This window comes from Anoplophora glabripennis, unplaced genomic scaffold, assembly GCF_000390285.2.
Source record: "Anoplophora glabripennis isolate ALB-LARVAE unplaced genomic scaffold, Agla_2.0 scaffold293, whole genome shotgun sequence".
NCBI lineage: Eukaryota > Metazoa > Arthropoda > Insecta > Coleoptera > Cerambycidae > Anoplophora > Anoplophora glabripennis.
In genome coordinates, this window is record NW_019416640.1 from 467,831 (window position 1) to 483,983 (window position 16,153).

Below are 16,153 nucleotides of genomic sequence, written 5' to 3' on the forward strand. Positions count from 1 at the left end.
TTTGGGTGACGGGAGGCAAAGTCTATTCGAGTGCACGTTCGGACGCGCGGCCGGTGACAGATTTCTCCTGGAAGCGGTGTTATGCACAGCCAACTCCCTGGGTCTATCCGTCGGTACGGCTGGCACTTAACGTCTTCCGCTGGCGATGTTATGCACAGTCAACCAGCAGTTTCAGTCAAGGTACCCAGCAACGTTCGTCAAAACGAGGGCGATGTTATGCACAGTCAACCCGCCGCCAGACAACGCCGCTGCCGCACCACGTACTGTATACGACAGATGTTTCCTAAAAGCGGTGTTATTCACAGCCAACTTCCTGGGTCTATCCGTCACGGTATGGCCAGCACCTAACGTCTTCCACTGGCGATGTTATTCACAGTCAACCAGCGGTTTCAGTTAATGTGCCCTAGCTACGTTCCTCAAAACGAAGGCGATGTTATTCACAGTCAACCCCCGCCTGATAACGCCGCCGCCGCACCGTCCAGCACTTAGTTCAAATAGAGTTCAAAACTCGACAGGACTTATGCCAATACAGGACAAATAAAAATCGGGAAATACAATTTGCTTACTTATTCCGGGTCGCTGCTCCTGGTGGCTAACTCCTTCGGTTCGGATGGCGGTCTCTAGGTCGGTTTCAGGTCCTCGGGGTGGTCCTCAGGCTGGAGCTGGAGCTCTTCAAGTTCAGGATCTGAACTCCCTATTTTCGTCCAGGAACGGTGGTTTTATTGCCTTAATCCCGCCTTAACTGATCAGGAGTCTTGGTGGGATTATACGCGCGGCACTCGTCAAAGTGGGGCAAACGGACGGTTCAGCTCGACTCGCGGATAATAACTGCTTTTGCCAATTAAGCTAATTAAATAAATAAATAGCGAAACCCTTACACAAAACTTGACATTAATACTGGTTTATTACAAATAACTTTAAAATTATTTAAAAAATCTATGAAAATCGTTTTTAACAAAAATATGTATTTGTGTTCAGTATTGGTTTTCATTGTTTCATGTGGACCATTTTATTATTAATTTTTTTTATATCACTTTAAACCTAATCAGTCCAGATGCATTCACATGATTTGGTCTATTGGAAAAACTGAAATATTTCTGGTCTATGAAGTTGCATCGTATATGTTTAAAATTATATCAATATTTGATAAACAGCTGTCATATGTTACTGAATGCCGAGGTCCACAATACAGCCACACCGGCCGAGAGAGGCATGTAATTTCTCAGATACAATGAAACACGATCTATGTATTAGTGTATAGCAAAATATAAAACGCAAGTATTTGTTACAGTTATGACACCAACACAACCCCACGTTTTTCAGGGTGTTGAATCCGAATTTGAGGTTAGTTCAATTTTTAGCAATGTTCATCCCCCCAAAAAACCACCCCTTTTTTAATTTCGTTCAGGCCCCAGCTATAAACTTTATATCCCTCCCCCCTGGTTTTTCTCAACTCTCGCAACCCCTCAAACGGTCCGAAACTACCCTCAATTTTCGTTCTCGTCTCTATGCTCCTCTTCCCTTTTTCAAGGGTGTTGACCACGAATAACCTTAACCCTCGCAACGGATCAAAACTACACCTAATCTTCCATAAAATTAGATTGGGGTCGTTTTGGTCCGCTCGAGGGGGTTGAGGAGGGTTGTGATCATCACATTCACGATCAGCACCTTTTAAAGCAGGGGAAAGAGCATAGAGGTTGTTTGCAGGACGAGAACGAAATTAAGGAAAGTTTTGGACAACAACAGATCTCAAATTAGGATTCAGCATCCTGAAAAACCGAGTTGTTTTCGAAGGTCAATTTTGTTTTTTTTTAAGTAGCAATGTATTTTCAGTTCCTTGATATACATATAGGGTGTTTTTTAAGTCCATATCGTAACTTTCTCTTTATACTAATATTTCTGTAGTGTTATGTCACTATCCACCCAAATTTCGTGCAGATAGACATAAATCATCATTCTCCTCTATATTTCCCAATACCAATACCATATGACATAATCAATAGCCTATATCTGATCTTACAACTGTACAAAATTTTACCCACTTACGTGAACACATTTGGGCTCGCCTTATCCAGTTTCTACAAACTGACACAAATGTTTCCGGTTCTAGTCTGTTTTGAACTCGTAAGCTATTTGCAGCAGCTATGAGACGTTCATGTAAAACATTAATAGATAGATAATAAACATTACTTCGGTGCGATACACTACATTTTTTAAATACCTCCACAGAAAAACTCCAGAGGATTTAAGTCAGGAGAACGTGACGGCCATGCTACTGGTCATCCTCGTCTAATCCATCGTATTTCTTGAACTTCATTAAGGTACTTCCGAACATTTTGCGAAAATTAGGGGGAGCACTATCGTCCAAGAACTACATTCGAAGTCGGACCGCTAAGGGCACATTATCCAGAAGTCCAGGCAGATCATTTGGAACAAACTCGACATACTGAACCCCATCCATTCGATTTGTTAATATTAATGGTCCAATCAAGCGACAATCATCAATCCTTGTCCAAACAGACAATCTCTGTCCAAACATTTAAGGAAAAGCGTTGTTGGTAATGATCCCGTTGAATCTTGTGTGAGAATCCCAAACATGAGTATTATGAATGTCATTGGTACATGCCATTCTGTGTAAAAATAGCTTCATCTGTAATTAACACGTCTGTTGTAAATTTGTGATATTGAGCATTTTGGTGCAGCAATCATTCACAAAATCTAATTCGTAAGGGATACCAAGGGAACTTGGTATTAATGCTTGAACACGCTGTACATGGTAAGGATATAATTGAGGCTCGTGTATGATACGCCATACTGTTGATTCCTTGCACTTGTTGAGCGATTTGCCTGGTACTTATTCGAGAATTCTCTTCAACAATCTCTAAAATGTATTACTCAGCTACTGCAATACGCTGTGGACGACCTGGATCTCCATCTCTTTCACCATTCGGTTGCAAATTTCCCGTGCCACGCTTGCGTTGCATTACCGCGATAAAAGTAGCTGTATTTGGTACATGTGTACCGGGAAATCGTTCTGCGTACAGACGAGAAGCTGCTAAAGCATTCTGTCTTGCTTGCCATAAATTAAAGTCCACCAACTCCGAGTTGCTATACACGTAAACCATTTCTGACACTAACTCCTGAAAAACTATTGTAAACATCGCAACGACGTTAATACTAATTGTAAAATCGGATTTCAGTATTCGGAGACGCTGAGGCCACGTGGCTCTCCACGCGCATTGCGAAAAGTGCACAACGTGAACGACGCTAGAGACTACAGTTGTCCAGCGATGTAGCGTTAATTACTCTAACAAAACTAGACTTATTTTTTTTTAATTAACCCTGTTTTAAGGACCCATTTTTAATTCTGCGTTTATTGACGTATGCTTGTGATTGGTCTACACTTCTAATGCATTTCCGCCATTATCTGGAGTTTTTTTAAGCAATTTTAAGAACGGCGTTTTAATAACAAAGTAAATGGACTTAAACTTTCTAAGCCCAAAAAAGCTCAGTAAAGAATGAAAAATTTGTAATAGATAAGCACCTACAATAAATTAAACAAAAACATCTGTATTATTATAAAAACGGTCCACATTGACGTCATTTGATATAATTTTTTTGAAAAGTATTTTTGATTAGCTAATATCTCTAAAATAAAGTAGAAAATGCGAAAGCTAATAATAATAATGGTTTCTAAAACACCGTTTTATGCTGTATTAGTATACCTCTTGTTAGAAAGCGATATAGTTTTTAAATTTTTGAAACTATCGAGGGTGAATTGCCACAACTTAGCGCAGCTAAAGATGAAATCTCTAGACTCATTGGAGTGTAGTTAGGCCCCAGTTAATTATATTTTGTTGATCACTTGCCTTGTTCATTTAAAAATGTATATATACAAATAGATTCCTGTTTATAAAAAAAGTCGTATACATATAATTTCCGATATGTATCCCATATAAATGCAATAAATACATAATCGATTTATTTACAAAAGCCCGACAATTTAATAGATTTAAAATGCCCACAGACATCAGGTCACCTAAACATCCAGAAAAAAAAACAAAAAAAGTTTTACTGAAATTGAAACGATCATGAATGAAAAGTTTGATGTTAGACTTAGAAAATCTGATTACCTATAACTTATATTAATAGTAATTTCCTTTCCCGCCCGCCCAGTATCTATGGTATGACGTAGGTTTTTCATTTTTCTTGCAAGTTGAACTTCGAGTGCTTCAACCTCTGGATAGAATTGAGTGTGGTTTCAACGTGTGTTAAACGATATATTTTTAACGATTAAGTTTTTAACTAAAAAAACAACGCTTTAAAAGCGTTAATCTTTTATAAACTTACATGTGCCCAATGGGAACAGTTTCATTCAAATTATATACTTCGTCTATTTGTTCTCAAAATTCAACATTTGTAATAGTTTGTCTAAACTAAATTGGGGGATATTTTCTTTTACAGCCCAATTTGAAATATTGTTTTTCAAAAATGTTCTATGGTACAAAGGTACAGTATGGCTTGGTATAATATTAATTTTAACAGTCATACTCAATAAAACTGTCGATTTGTTGTTAATTCAACTACTATTATTAGCGTGTTTAATATTTACTTCCGAATTGTATGATAAAAATTTCGTTACATTTTCAACCTGGAATTGTTCAATTCGTGGAAATTTATTATTGTTTCTTTAAAAAATTTGTTATTCCTGAGCGTCACCTCGTAAAATTTTTGATACACGATGGCAGGCTAATAATTTCTTTTGTAAAAGTTGCGACATGTTTTCCACACTAATTTTAAAAAACCATAAATTATCACTTCAGTCAATTTTAAACATTCCTGTTTTTCAAAAACATACAGAGATAAAGACAATGCTTAATATATTCCATATAGGAATTTATTTTTTAGTTGTTAGAAGTGTTACACTGAAAGTAATTCCATAAAGCCTGAAATGGTAAAAATAATACACTCATTAGCTCTAATTAACTTCTTTTATTTCCAATTGAAAAATCAAAAAGAATGTGAAAAATAATGTACAGCGTGGCCAAATGAAAAAGAAACAGCCATTTTCAGGAACTGCGTCAAGATTGTAGAAAAACGCTCAGACCCGTCGATTTTAGATTAAAGGGGGACATTCTTTGCAGGTATTTTTGACTCCGCCACTTTCACCCCCAAGCAAGGGTAAGCATCACCTCAAAATATTTAAATGACATTGGGGGTTGAGTAATATTTCTTTTGAAAGCTCTTACAATTGTCTCATTACAACAGACTTTAAATTTTATAATTCCGCCCAATATTTTGAAAAAAATTTACATTTTAAAATTTAAATTATGTTTAGTTGCTTACTTACTACTTACAATTAGTTGATTAAATGTTCAAACTGATGACCGCTCGCTTCCCTGCAAGAATAAAGATTTTGTTCGAAACGTTCGCGCACATTCCGAAGCATTTCCGGAGTGATTCGACGGCATTCGTCGACGATTCTATGACGCAAATCTTCCAGTGACGCTTGCTGTGTTTTATAGATTTTACTTTTTAGGTATCCCCACAAAAAGAAATCAAGGGGCGATAAATCCGGTGATCGTGGAGGCCACTCAATGCTGCCTCTTCTCCCAATCCAATTCCGTAGAAAACGTTGGTCCAAATACTGACGGACAATTAACGCATAATGCGGAGGAGCACCGTCCTGTTGAAAAATCAAATGATCTTCATCATACTCTGGAACATTTTAATTAATAATATCAGTCCAAACAGGGTCAATAGCGTCGTCCAGTAATTGCAAATACATTTGGCCAGTCAAATTACCAGGTAGAAAAAAAAGACCCACCAGCCGGTTACAGAAAATTCCAGCCCATACATTTAATTTTTCCGGTTGCTGTATATGCACCTCGTGAAAAACTCTTGGGTTTGAATCGGACGAATAGCGACAATTGTGACAATTTACCGTCCCGTTCAAGAAAAAACTGCATTCATCAGAAAAATAGATGTTAAAAAGGAACTGTAGATCGTTCCCTGCTCGCTCACTCATTATTTCGCAAATTGCAAACGGCGGTCATAATCATCCTCATGAAGTTCCTGGACTAAATATATTTTGTATGGATGGAATTTATTCTTCTTCAAAATGGTTTGTATGCTAGTTCGATTGATCCCAAACACAGATGCCAGCTGCCTCGTACTTAATGTAGGATCAAGATGAACTTGTCCCAAAACTGCAACTTCATTAGCTTCATTAACTATAGGTTTTTCAATTTCTCGTTTTTTATTGGCTACGTTCCCTGTCTCTTGAAATTTTTTTACTAACTCTAGAACTTCCTCCTGACATGTCGATCTTGATGTTGTTCATTAAATAGCTGAGCTGTTCTAATCGCACATTTATTGTTCATAAAGTAAAGCGAAATGATATCTACCCTTTCCGCAATGGAATAAACCATAGGGTTTAATTTTCAAAAACACAATTAAATAAACTACCAACCAACGCTTCCAAATAATACTAGAAAATAATTTGGAATCCACTAATTTTACGTTCATTGTGTGAGTATAACATTCATTTCTGTTTTTTACAATTGTGTTTTTTTTACGAAAGTGATAACAAATCGCCAAAAACCAATGTAACGCAAGAAATACTAAATTTATACCATTGGCGTACTTAACTTAAATGACTGACATTTTTACCGTTACTAATTGTTTGTGCATAAGTTTCAACTTTAAAATCAAAATTCTTAATAAGTATCGGGCGGAATTATAAAATTTAAAGTCTGTTGTAAAGAGAATTGTAAGAGCTTTCAAAAGAAATATTACTTAACCCCCAATGCCATTTAAATATTTTGGGGTGAAAATGGCGGAGTCAAAAATACCAGCAAAGAATGCCACCCTGTATTTATTGCATTACATTGGTAACATACTATTGCAAGCTTCCTCATTTTCTGTATATCTCATGGTATACCTCTTCCACGTTTCTTTGATTTTTATTTTATTTTAATTTCGAATTTTCACCACCAATAACGGCTGACAACATTTTTAACAGTAAGGTCATATTTTGCATTGTATTAGCCATGTCCTGTCCAAATTTGATTAGCGCATCTCTCTCGGTTTCGAAAATTCAATACCCACATAAGTGTTGAATAATTCCAAATATTTCGAATTTTCACGTCCAAGAACGGAGGTGACAATATTTTCAACAATAAGGCGATGTTTTGCATGTGTACATATTAGCTATGTCCTGTTCAAATTTGGTTAGTGCATCTCTTTCGATTTCGAAAATTCAATACTACTTATGCATGTTTTCAGCCACGAAAATTGAATAATAATTCCAAATGTTTCAAATTTTCACCACCATGAACGGCGGTGACAACATTTGTAACAGTAAAGTGATGTTTCGCATTATATTAGCTATGTCCTGTCCAAATTTGGTTAGTGCATCTCTTTCGGTTTCGAAAATTCAGTACCTATGTATGTTTTCAGCCACAAAAATCGAATAATTCCAAATGTTTCGAATTTTCACAACCATGAACGAGGTGAGAACATATTTAACAGTAAGGCGATGTTTTGCATTTTATTAGCTCTGTCCTGTCCAGATTTGGTTAGTGCTTTTCTTTCGGTTTCGAAAATTCAATTCCTATGTATGTTTTCAGCAACGAGAATTGAATATTTACAAATATCTCGAATTTTCACCACTAAGAATGTAGGTGACAACATTTTTAACAGTAAGACGATGTTTTGCAGTGTTTTAGCTATATTATGTCCAAATTTGGTTAGTGCATCTCTCTCGGTTTCGAAAATTCAATACCTATGTATGTTTTCAGCCACGAAAATTGAATAATTCCAAATGATTCGAATTTTCACCACTTAGTACGGCGTTGACAACGTTTTTAACAGTAAGAAGATGTTTCGCATTGCATTAGCTATGTCCTGTCCAAATTTGGTAGTGCATCTCTCTCAGTTTCGAAAATTCAATACCTATGTATGTTTTCAGCCCCGAAAATTTAACAATTCCAAATGTTTCGAATTTTCACCACTAACAACGGCGTTGACAACGTTTTTAACAGTAAGGCGATGTTTCGCAAAATTTGGTTAGTGCATCTCTCTCGGTTTCGAAAATTCAATAACTATGTATGTCTTCAGCCACAAAAATTAAATAATTTCAAATATTTCGAAGTTTCACCACCAAGAACGCCGGTGACAACATTTTTAACAGTAAGGTGATGTTTCGCATTGTATTAGCTATGTACTCCCAAATTTGGTTAGTGGATCAGATCGTGGACCATTAACCCAAAGCCAAGCAACTCGTCTTCAAGGAAGGAGGAAGAGCGATAACGTAGGCATACTCTAACCCAAGCGTCTTTTGCAATTGGTGTGAAGGAGGAGACGTTCAACAATCCCGGTTACCTTTTCGAAGGCGAGCAGGCGAAAACCGAGGACTCGGGTACCGTGGTTCAACCTAGCAGTAGATGTATGGAGGTGCAAGACCACCTTAACGTGCCAAAGAGGGACAAATATAGTAATCAAATGAAGGTTGCGATCACGTTCTAATGTCTCAGTAGGTATTGATTTATTAAAACAAGTTAAGAGAACGCTTATAAAATGTCTAATGAGGAGAGTGATTATGAGTATTTTGAGCATTAAAATGATTCATCATTGTAACGGATAAACATAAAAAGTGTTTGATATATCTAATATTATTTAAATATGATAAAAATTAAACGTATTTATCTGCTTTAACTGAATCATTTGTATCATAAAGTTCACCGCTGTCAGTACAAGGAATACCTACAAAAAGAAATGAAAACGGTATTAATAATATGTTTAATCTTCTTCTTCAGTGGTACTGATTGTAGAACTAGTTCTTTTCATATTTTGAAACATAATCCTCCACCTCCAAAAGGAGCTCTAAAAAGCAGTGTTTATGTGTCACAAGCATATTTCACCCAAAAGCTCGACCACGAATCGAACGATGAGATTACTTGGTCACAGGTATGTATTTTGAAAAATATTTATTATTAATAATAATACTAATATTTAATGTATTATTAACAAAATTTTATATTTTATACATTAACCGACTAGATCATTTTATTGGTTATATATGAAAAAATAGTTATTGACAACAATTTTCGGTTGCACCAAAACTAGCTTAACCACTTTTTTCAAAATGTTTATCAAAAACATTTAGCTTTACCGAAGACGTGATTATTATTTTACACCTGAAAACGTTTTATTAATCTTAATCGCGTGTTTATATCGGCGACGTTAAGAAAAAAATTTTTTTTTCATCATATGAAAAACAGGGGAAGGGGTCGTCGTTTAAAAAAAAATGATGAAATGAATAATAATTTGTTCTATTTTCAGAGATACTTCGTAAATAAAGAATATTTTAATACAACAGCTAATAATGTAGTTTTTTTAATGCTTGGAGGAGAAAGTGAAGCTTCTGAACGTTGGATGATATATGGATCTTGGTTAGTCAGCGCCCAAAAATATGGCGCTTTGCTGTTTCAATTGGAGCATAGATTTTATGGAAAAAGTCACCCATTCTCGTAAGCACCTTTTAATATATATACAGGATATCTTGGAATTAATAGAACAGATAACACTGTGCATTTAGAACACTGAAATATTATAATTTAAGGTGGCCATATCCCTGGCCGAGAAATGGTGAAATTTCTGTCATTTTTAGGTACTGAAATCTTGAAAAGTAAAACGTGTAGAACAAAAGTAAGCACAAAAATAAAATCCTTGATGTTTTGTTTATTCATTAGCTTTCGATTATTGATGTTTGAAATTATTTGTCTTTGCGGAAAACACTATTAAATTTATTATCAACGGATTTTAAAGTCCTAATGTTTATTAAAATAACCAAGCAATCTGTAAGAAGAATAAACGGTTTCTGAAAAATGTTTAATCTAGGTAAGCTCACTGTTAAAGACCGCTTCACTCCAGATAATTAAAATTAACACATCTTTCCAAAATAGTGTGCGAAAATTGCTAAATACTCTTCCGAAATAAGGTTCTTAAATGTCACGGACCTATCACATGCACATACGTTTATAATTAGATTTTAATAAAATCGCTATAAGTGTTTTTTTTTGCGGTTAAAAAAACATTTCTTTTTTAAACTATGTCATCCTGTGCACAAACAGATACCACAGAATCTTGGTGTCAAAGTAAGTCGATTTAGATATAAATAAATTATTATCCAGTTACTTCGTTTAGTCGGTGGAGGGCGTCAAAGAGCAAAAAGCAAATAGTTTCTTTTTCTAAAATAAATTCAGTGTCTAATGTCAGTTAAATAGATTTGAATTAAAAAGGTAGTGGTGATGTTCAGATAAAATAGTTACAGAAAAAGTCTTGGAAAAAAACAAAAAAAAAACAAGAAAATAAGAGAGAAGTTGAAAAAACGTTTTCGCCAGAAAACAGGACAGGAGTCATAAAGTCACCCACCGAAACAAAGTCACCCACCAAAATATATGGACATACAGGGTGATTCAGAACTTATCCAAAAAAATTTGGGAATAGATACGGCATGAGAAATGGAGTCAATATCTTAAAAAAAATTTTTGTAAAATCCTTATAGTTTCCGAGAAAAAAATTATTGAAGTTATAGTACATTCAACGACTACATAGATGAACAACTGTAGTCTCTAGCGTCATTCGCAACGCGCATGGGGAGCCACCTGGCCTCAGCGACTCCGAATACTGAAATCGGATTTTGCAATCGTCAGCAAGACAACATTTGTGTTAGTTCGTAGAAACTGAGTAAGACGGACCCAAATGTGTTTACACGTTGGTGGATAAAATTTTGAAGAATTGTTGTAACATCGGGTATGTCAAATGATTTTATTATTTAAAAACACAAATTAATTGTATTAATTAATAAAGGCAAAAGCAGTTGAATTTGCCGATATAAAATAGGTGCGATAAAATCCTATTTAGGTACATATTTTTTTCCTTGCGAAAATTTTTGTCCGTTTTTATCACACCGCCATGCCGGTCGCATTGTCCGAGGTCAGGTTTTACAGTGGACCAGTTTCCAGTGCCGTACAGAAGTGTATTTTTAAATCATTTTCGAACTGCCCTTTTTGATTTTTTCTTTACAAAATTGTATTTGTAAGGGTCCCCTGTACATCCAGATTTTTTTTTTGAATAAGTTCTGAATCACCATGTATTTTCTTAAGGATGGGCTACTTTTCCTGTTTTTAGAAATACAAATTCTTTGCTTATGTCAGAGTAGGGCATATGTTCAACAGCAGGTACTAGTAGTAGCGTTTGAAAGATATATGGAGAAAAGACTTTATTTTTCCTGTGGTTAAAAGTAACTCTTAGCATTCTGCTAGCTCCATGTATTTGAATATTGGGACATCCTGTAGGCACTATTCTTCAAATTTATAACGTCGAGTCTGACTGGTTTGACTGAGTATTTTTGTCATATCCTGCATATCAGTAACCCACTTCAATTAGTAAACACTTCAGAGAGAACAATAAAACATAATTTTAACAACGTATTGTTTTGCCACTTCAGATATTACGATAAAAGCATTTTTTTTATTTTCGCAGGATATCATTATTTAACTGGCTACTAAAAAATAAAGGTGAAATGAATTTGGCGAACAGTTGTTGCGTGCTATTCCTTCGTTTCGCCATCTGTTAATAGGAGGCTTAACTAAGATCTCCTACCACTGTCCTCATGCATAACGAAGTTGTCTTTAATAACATGTTCAGTCTGAATTTGTCTTCTAAAAAAATTTTATAATCTAGAAGTACCTACCTAAATTATATAATTTTCGTTTATTTTCCGATTCTCAACAATCGTGTTTTTTTTATCTGTTAAATTTGACATTTTTTTTCAAAGGAATAACCAAAATGATATTATTTTCCAACATTTCAAAAATTTCTTCCGCTTTAGTTTAATTTTTTATTGTCACAAAATACATACTGAACATTAATATGAAAGACAGCGTCATTCGCACATTTCTATTTAAAACGACTATTTTACATGATTTCTGCCTTATAATTTCACTTATAATTTTGTTATACTTTATTAAAACAATATAAATTTTGCATCAAAAATAATAAATATTTTTTTCTACGATTTTAATTTTTATAATTCCCAATAATTGGGTCACAAAAACTTATTTAAACTATGATGTCATTAAAACACTTAAAACATTACTAAAGGTTGAAAATAGCAAAAAATTAAAAAATAAAAATTTCTCTTACATACTTCAAAATTTTGAAAAGTGATGAATTTCCAGAATGTTTTATTAAAATTATAAATCGACACTAAGAAATTTCTTAATGTTCGTTCAAATAATTATAACTGTGAACTGCTAAGTAAATACATATTGAATTTAGAAGTTGACTATTATCTTCATTGTAATTGTACACAGCTGTTTATTCTGACGTACAAAAATGTTCTATTTTAGCGATTTGAGTACTGAAAATTTGCGCTATCTCTCAAGTGAGCAAGCGTTGGCCGATGCTGCAAACTTTATCAAGGCCATGAACGAACAATACTCCCTACCCTCCGATGTTAAATGGATAGTATTTGGTGGTTCTTATTCCGGTTCTCTAGCTGCTTGGTTGAGACTAAAATATCCCGATTTGGTACAAGGAGCCGTGTCGACTAGTGGTCCTCTTTTGGCAAAACTGGATTTTTATGGTAAACATTGAAACTTTTAAATAGTAAACACAATCACGTTTTTCAACCAACTTTCAATTAATTATAACAAATTAGTAGCCAGCTGTCTTGGTATTTAGTTTATTATGATAAAATTTAGAAAAGTTGAAGAAGTGAAGTTAGAAGCAATGATTTATTGAGCTTTGAGGATTTAATATTTTTATACTACAGAAGCTTTTAATAATAATTAATCAATTCGCCTGAATTTAAAAATGATTAAATCACATTTATATTCATTTAGCTATGCTAAAACACAGTCGTTATCTCGAAAACATATCTCAGCATAGCACTTAGATCTTACGACCCATTGTGCGAAATCAAGCTGCTGCTACTACTCTTAGAACAATTATTGGCAGTTCAATGTGTAAGACGAACTATCTCCATTTTTTTTTTTTAGTAGAATAGACCTTAATTTTTTTCTGTCACTGGTTAGCAGAGGACTATAATTACTAATGACTGATATGTTAGTTAATTAAATTTACTAGTGTAAAATGACAGGATAAGATGGAATACGTGATCTGGTTAACAAATAAGTCTCCTGATCGACAAAGTCGCTTCAGCATATGTCCTAAAATGAGTATGAGATTGGTTCTTTATTTATTCCATTTCTTCCCCGTTTCTTAATTTTTGTAATAAAATGTATTTTTGTTTTTCAGAATATTTTCAGGTAGTCATTGACGATTTGGCTGCTATCAGTCAAGAATGTGTGAACAATCTTACAACGGCCATGAAACAAGTCGATGATTTATTATATAATCCTAGTGATGAGGAGTCTCTTACAAGCATATTCAACTTATGCGAACCCATTGAGGGTCTTGACGTAGATGGTTTCGAAGTTGCAAATTTCTATACCAGCCTAACAGACGCCTTCGCTTCAGTAGCCCAGTCTAGTGGGTTGCTTGAATTTACGATTGATGATCTGTGTGACCCATTGACTGATCAAAACGGAGGAAAAGAAATAGTTCGTCTGTCTAACGTCGTTAATAGGATACATGGTACACAATACGGATGTTTAAGTTACGACTACGCGACCTATGTAGCGTACTTGAAGGATACTAAAAAAAATGGGGATTGTAAGTAGTGTTACTACGATCTTTCGTATATACAATTATGTATGTTGCTACCGACTCATAAATTATTGAATAACTGTTAAGTTAAATATAAACATTATGTAGAAAATGCAAGGGTAATTATTTTAGTACGTCAGTGGATATATCAAACATGCACCGAATTCGGCTGGTACCAAACAACAAGCAGGGAAGATAAAATATTTGGAAAAGGATGCTCCATAGACTTCAATACAAACCTATGTGTAGAGGTATTCGGAAAATCGTTTAATGAAACTTTCATCAATGCTCAAATCGACCGAACGAACGCAAATTATGGTGGAATTGATATCGCTGTATCAAATGTGGTTTATGTTCATGGCTCTCTAGATCCTTGGCACGCTGCCGGACTTACAGAAACTACAAATCCTGATTCTCCTGTCATTTTTATTGAGGGTAAGAATTTCAAACAGAAATATTTAAAGATGAGTAGGTGCCTAGTAGTAAATACAGGTATCACAGAAATTAGGAAGTGAGGATATAGTTTTTTAAATTGCAAATTAATTTTCAGGGACGTCTCATTGTGCTGATATGTACGAGACTACAGAGAACGAATTGCCACAACTTACCGCAGCTAAAAATGAAGTTGATAGACTCATTGGAGTGTGGTTAGGCCTCAATTAATAATATTTTTGTTAGTTATAAAAATGTATATTATACAGAAATATATTGCTGATTAGAAATATACAATTTCGTATTGTTAACAGAAGATAGTAAACTAAAGATTTGATTTGTCTTGGTGGCCAAGCTAAAGGTTTGAAACGTCAAATCGACTTCTGATAACCTTTTTTTTTTTATTAAATTTGGAGGTGTTGCAAATGGACTGTCCAATGGTGACAACATAATTTTTTGTTCGTTTTCCTTAGTGCTTAAGCCACTAACTTTCTCTGTTAATGCTCGCTAGTGTAAAAAAATTACTTACATCAAAAATGAGAAAAATATCCTAATAAACACATTACATTAAGGCAGGCTTTTTATTCAATCTTTGAAATTTAAAACATGAAATAAAATTTTAAAGATCAACTAATTGTTTTATTCTAAACAAGATAGGTTGACATTTGATTTTTAAATTGGGGCACACATACGTTAAATTGTTGAAAACCAAAGGTCGATTCAACGAAAGAATAGACGTAATTTTCAATTAAATGGAAACGTTAATTAAACACTGCTGTATTACGTTTAAATAATATGGAAATGAGCGATTAAGAAACGTTTTATTCAAGGTTTTATTAACATTTATAAAACTTTTTATAGGTATCACATTTAGATAACATTTTATATATCGTATTCTTTATATTGTAGAAACACTATTCAAGGTTTAAAAACATCAAAGATTTAGTAATATTCAACGTTGATTAAACAAGAAGTGAAACTATAAACCTTTTTTTATATTGGTTGGTCCTAAATTTCCCCCGACATTTCACTGTTGCCACTTTTTTATATAAAGCTTTTCCGAAAATGATAAACCCCTTTAAAAGAGCATGAGATATACGTTTTTTTACAATATTTTTAAAGTTTTTCAAAATATCTTATCTCATTTTGAGCTTGAGCTACCGATTTTTTTTAACTTCGATAAATTGAACCGTTTTTCAGAAATTCAAGTTTACATGTGAGGGTGCATATCCAAGATTCCAAAATGGCGGTCACATCAGACATTTCGAGATATTTCTATAAAGCAAGTGTTATCACTTGAATAAATAAAAAAAATTGTCGAAGAAACTGTGCGAAATATCTAACATCTGAATTTATAATGCTATCGACTTTTTTTCTAAATGTAAATTTGGTTCGAATGTGTAATGTTTATTGTAGCGGTATACGTAATAAAAAAGTTAGTTGCTAATACGCTGCCAAGAATGGAAGCATTTTTAATAAAAACAAATGTGTCATGTTAAATATAAAAAGAAGTACATACTCGACGTACCATGACAGTAGTCTTCAGCACTACTATAACCTGTGCATAACTTACGGATCCAGCACTCTTAGGATACCACTCTTCATCTTGTGATGAGCAGGTAGAACCAGAGACATTAAATTATTTTAGATCACTTGTGTGTAATGAAAATTTAGCTAGAAAAACCAAACATGTAACTAATCGTTCGGTCGATAGCTGCACGGTTTAAGGCGTCAGTACTTAAATCGATGTGTGCTATCTACCCGGGTTTCGAATCCCGCGTCCGGTAGACCGTAGATTAGCTATGCTTGTACGGAGGATTGGCACCCTCTGTGCAGGTATGGTAGGGTGGAAGAATGTTGGCTTGGGTCAATGTGAGAGATTGACACCGGTTGGCATTTGACCACCCCCCTAATTAATGAGGTTTTCCAGGTTTCCCTCATTCCTGCACTGAATGGTGGTTAGGGCCTACCAACATAAGTC

At 34.5% G+C, this 16,153-nt stretch overlaps 1 protein-coding gene across 2 annotated transcripts in view; it reads left to right on the forward strand.

Moving 5' to 3' along the window:
- The first annotated feature begins 8,721 nt into the window (after positions 1 to 8,721).
- Positions 8,722 to 16,153, forward strand: part of LOC108907036 (putative serine protease K12H4.7) — a 15,969-nt gene continuing 8,537 nt past the window's right edge. The window contains exons 1-6 of one of the 2 annotated variants that reach the window (XM_018710545.1): positions 8,722 to 8,970; positions 9,346 to 9,533; positions 12,420 to 12,655; positions 13,330 to 13,746; positions 13,873 to 14,175; positions 14,291 to 14,743. In XM_018710545.1, coding sequence (XP_018566061.1) covers positions 8,779 to 8,970; positions 9,346 to 9,533; positions 12,420 to 12,655; positions 13,330 to 13,746; positions 13,873 to 14,175; positions 14,291 to 14,403 — 1,449 coding nt within the window. In that variant the 5' untranslated portion in view covers positions 8,722 to 8,778 and the 3' untranslated portion in view covers positions 14,404 to 14,743. Of the gene's footprint in view, positions 8,971 to 9,345; positions 9,534 to 12,419; positions 12,656 to 13,329; positions 13,747 to 13,872; positions 14,176 to 14,290; positions 14,744 to 16,153 lie in introns of those variants that run through there. The other variant, XM_023455157.1, reaches the window with a different exon arrangement.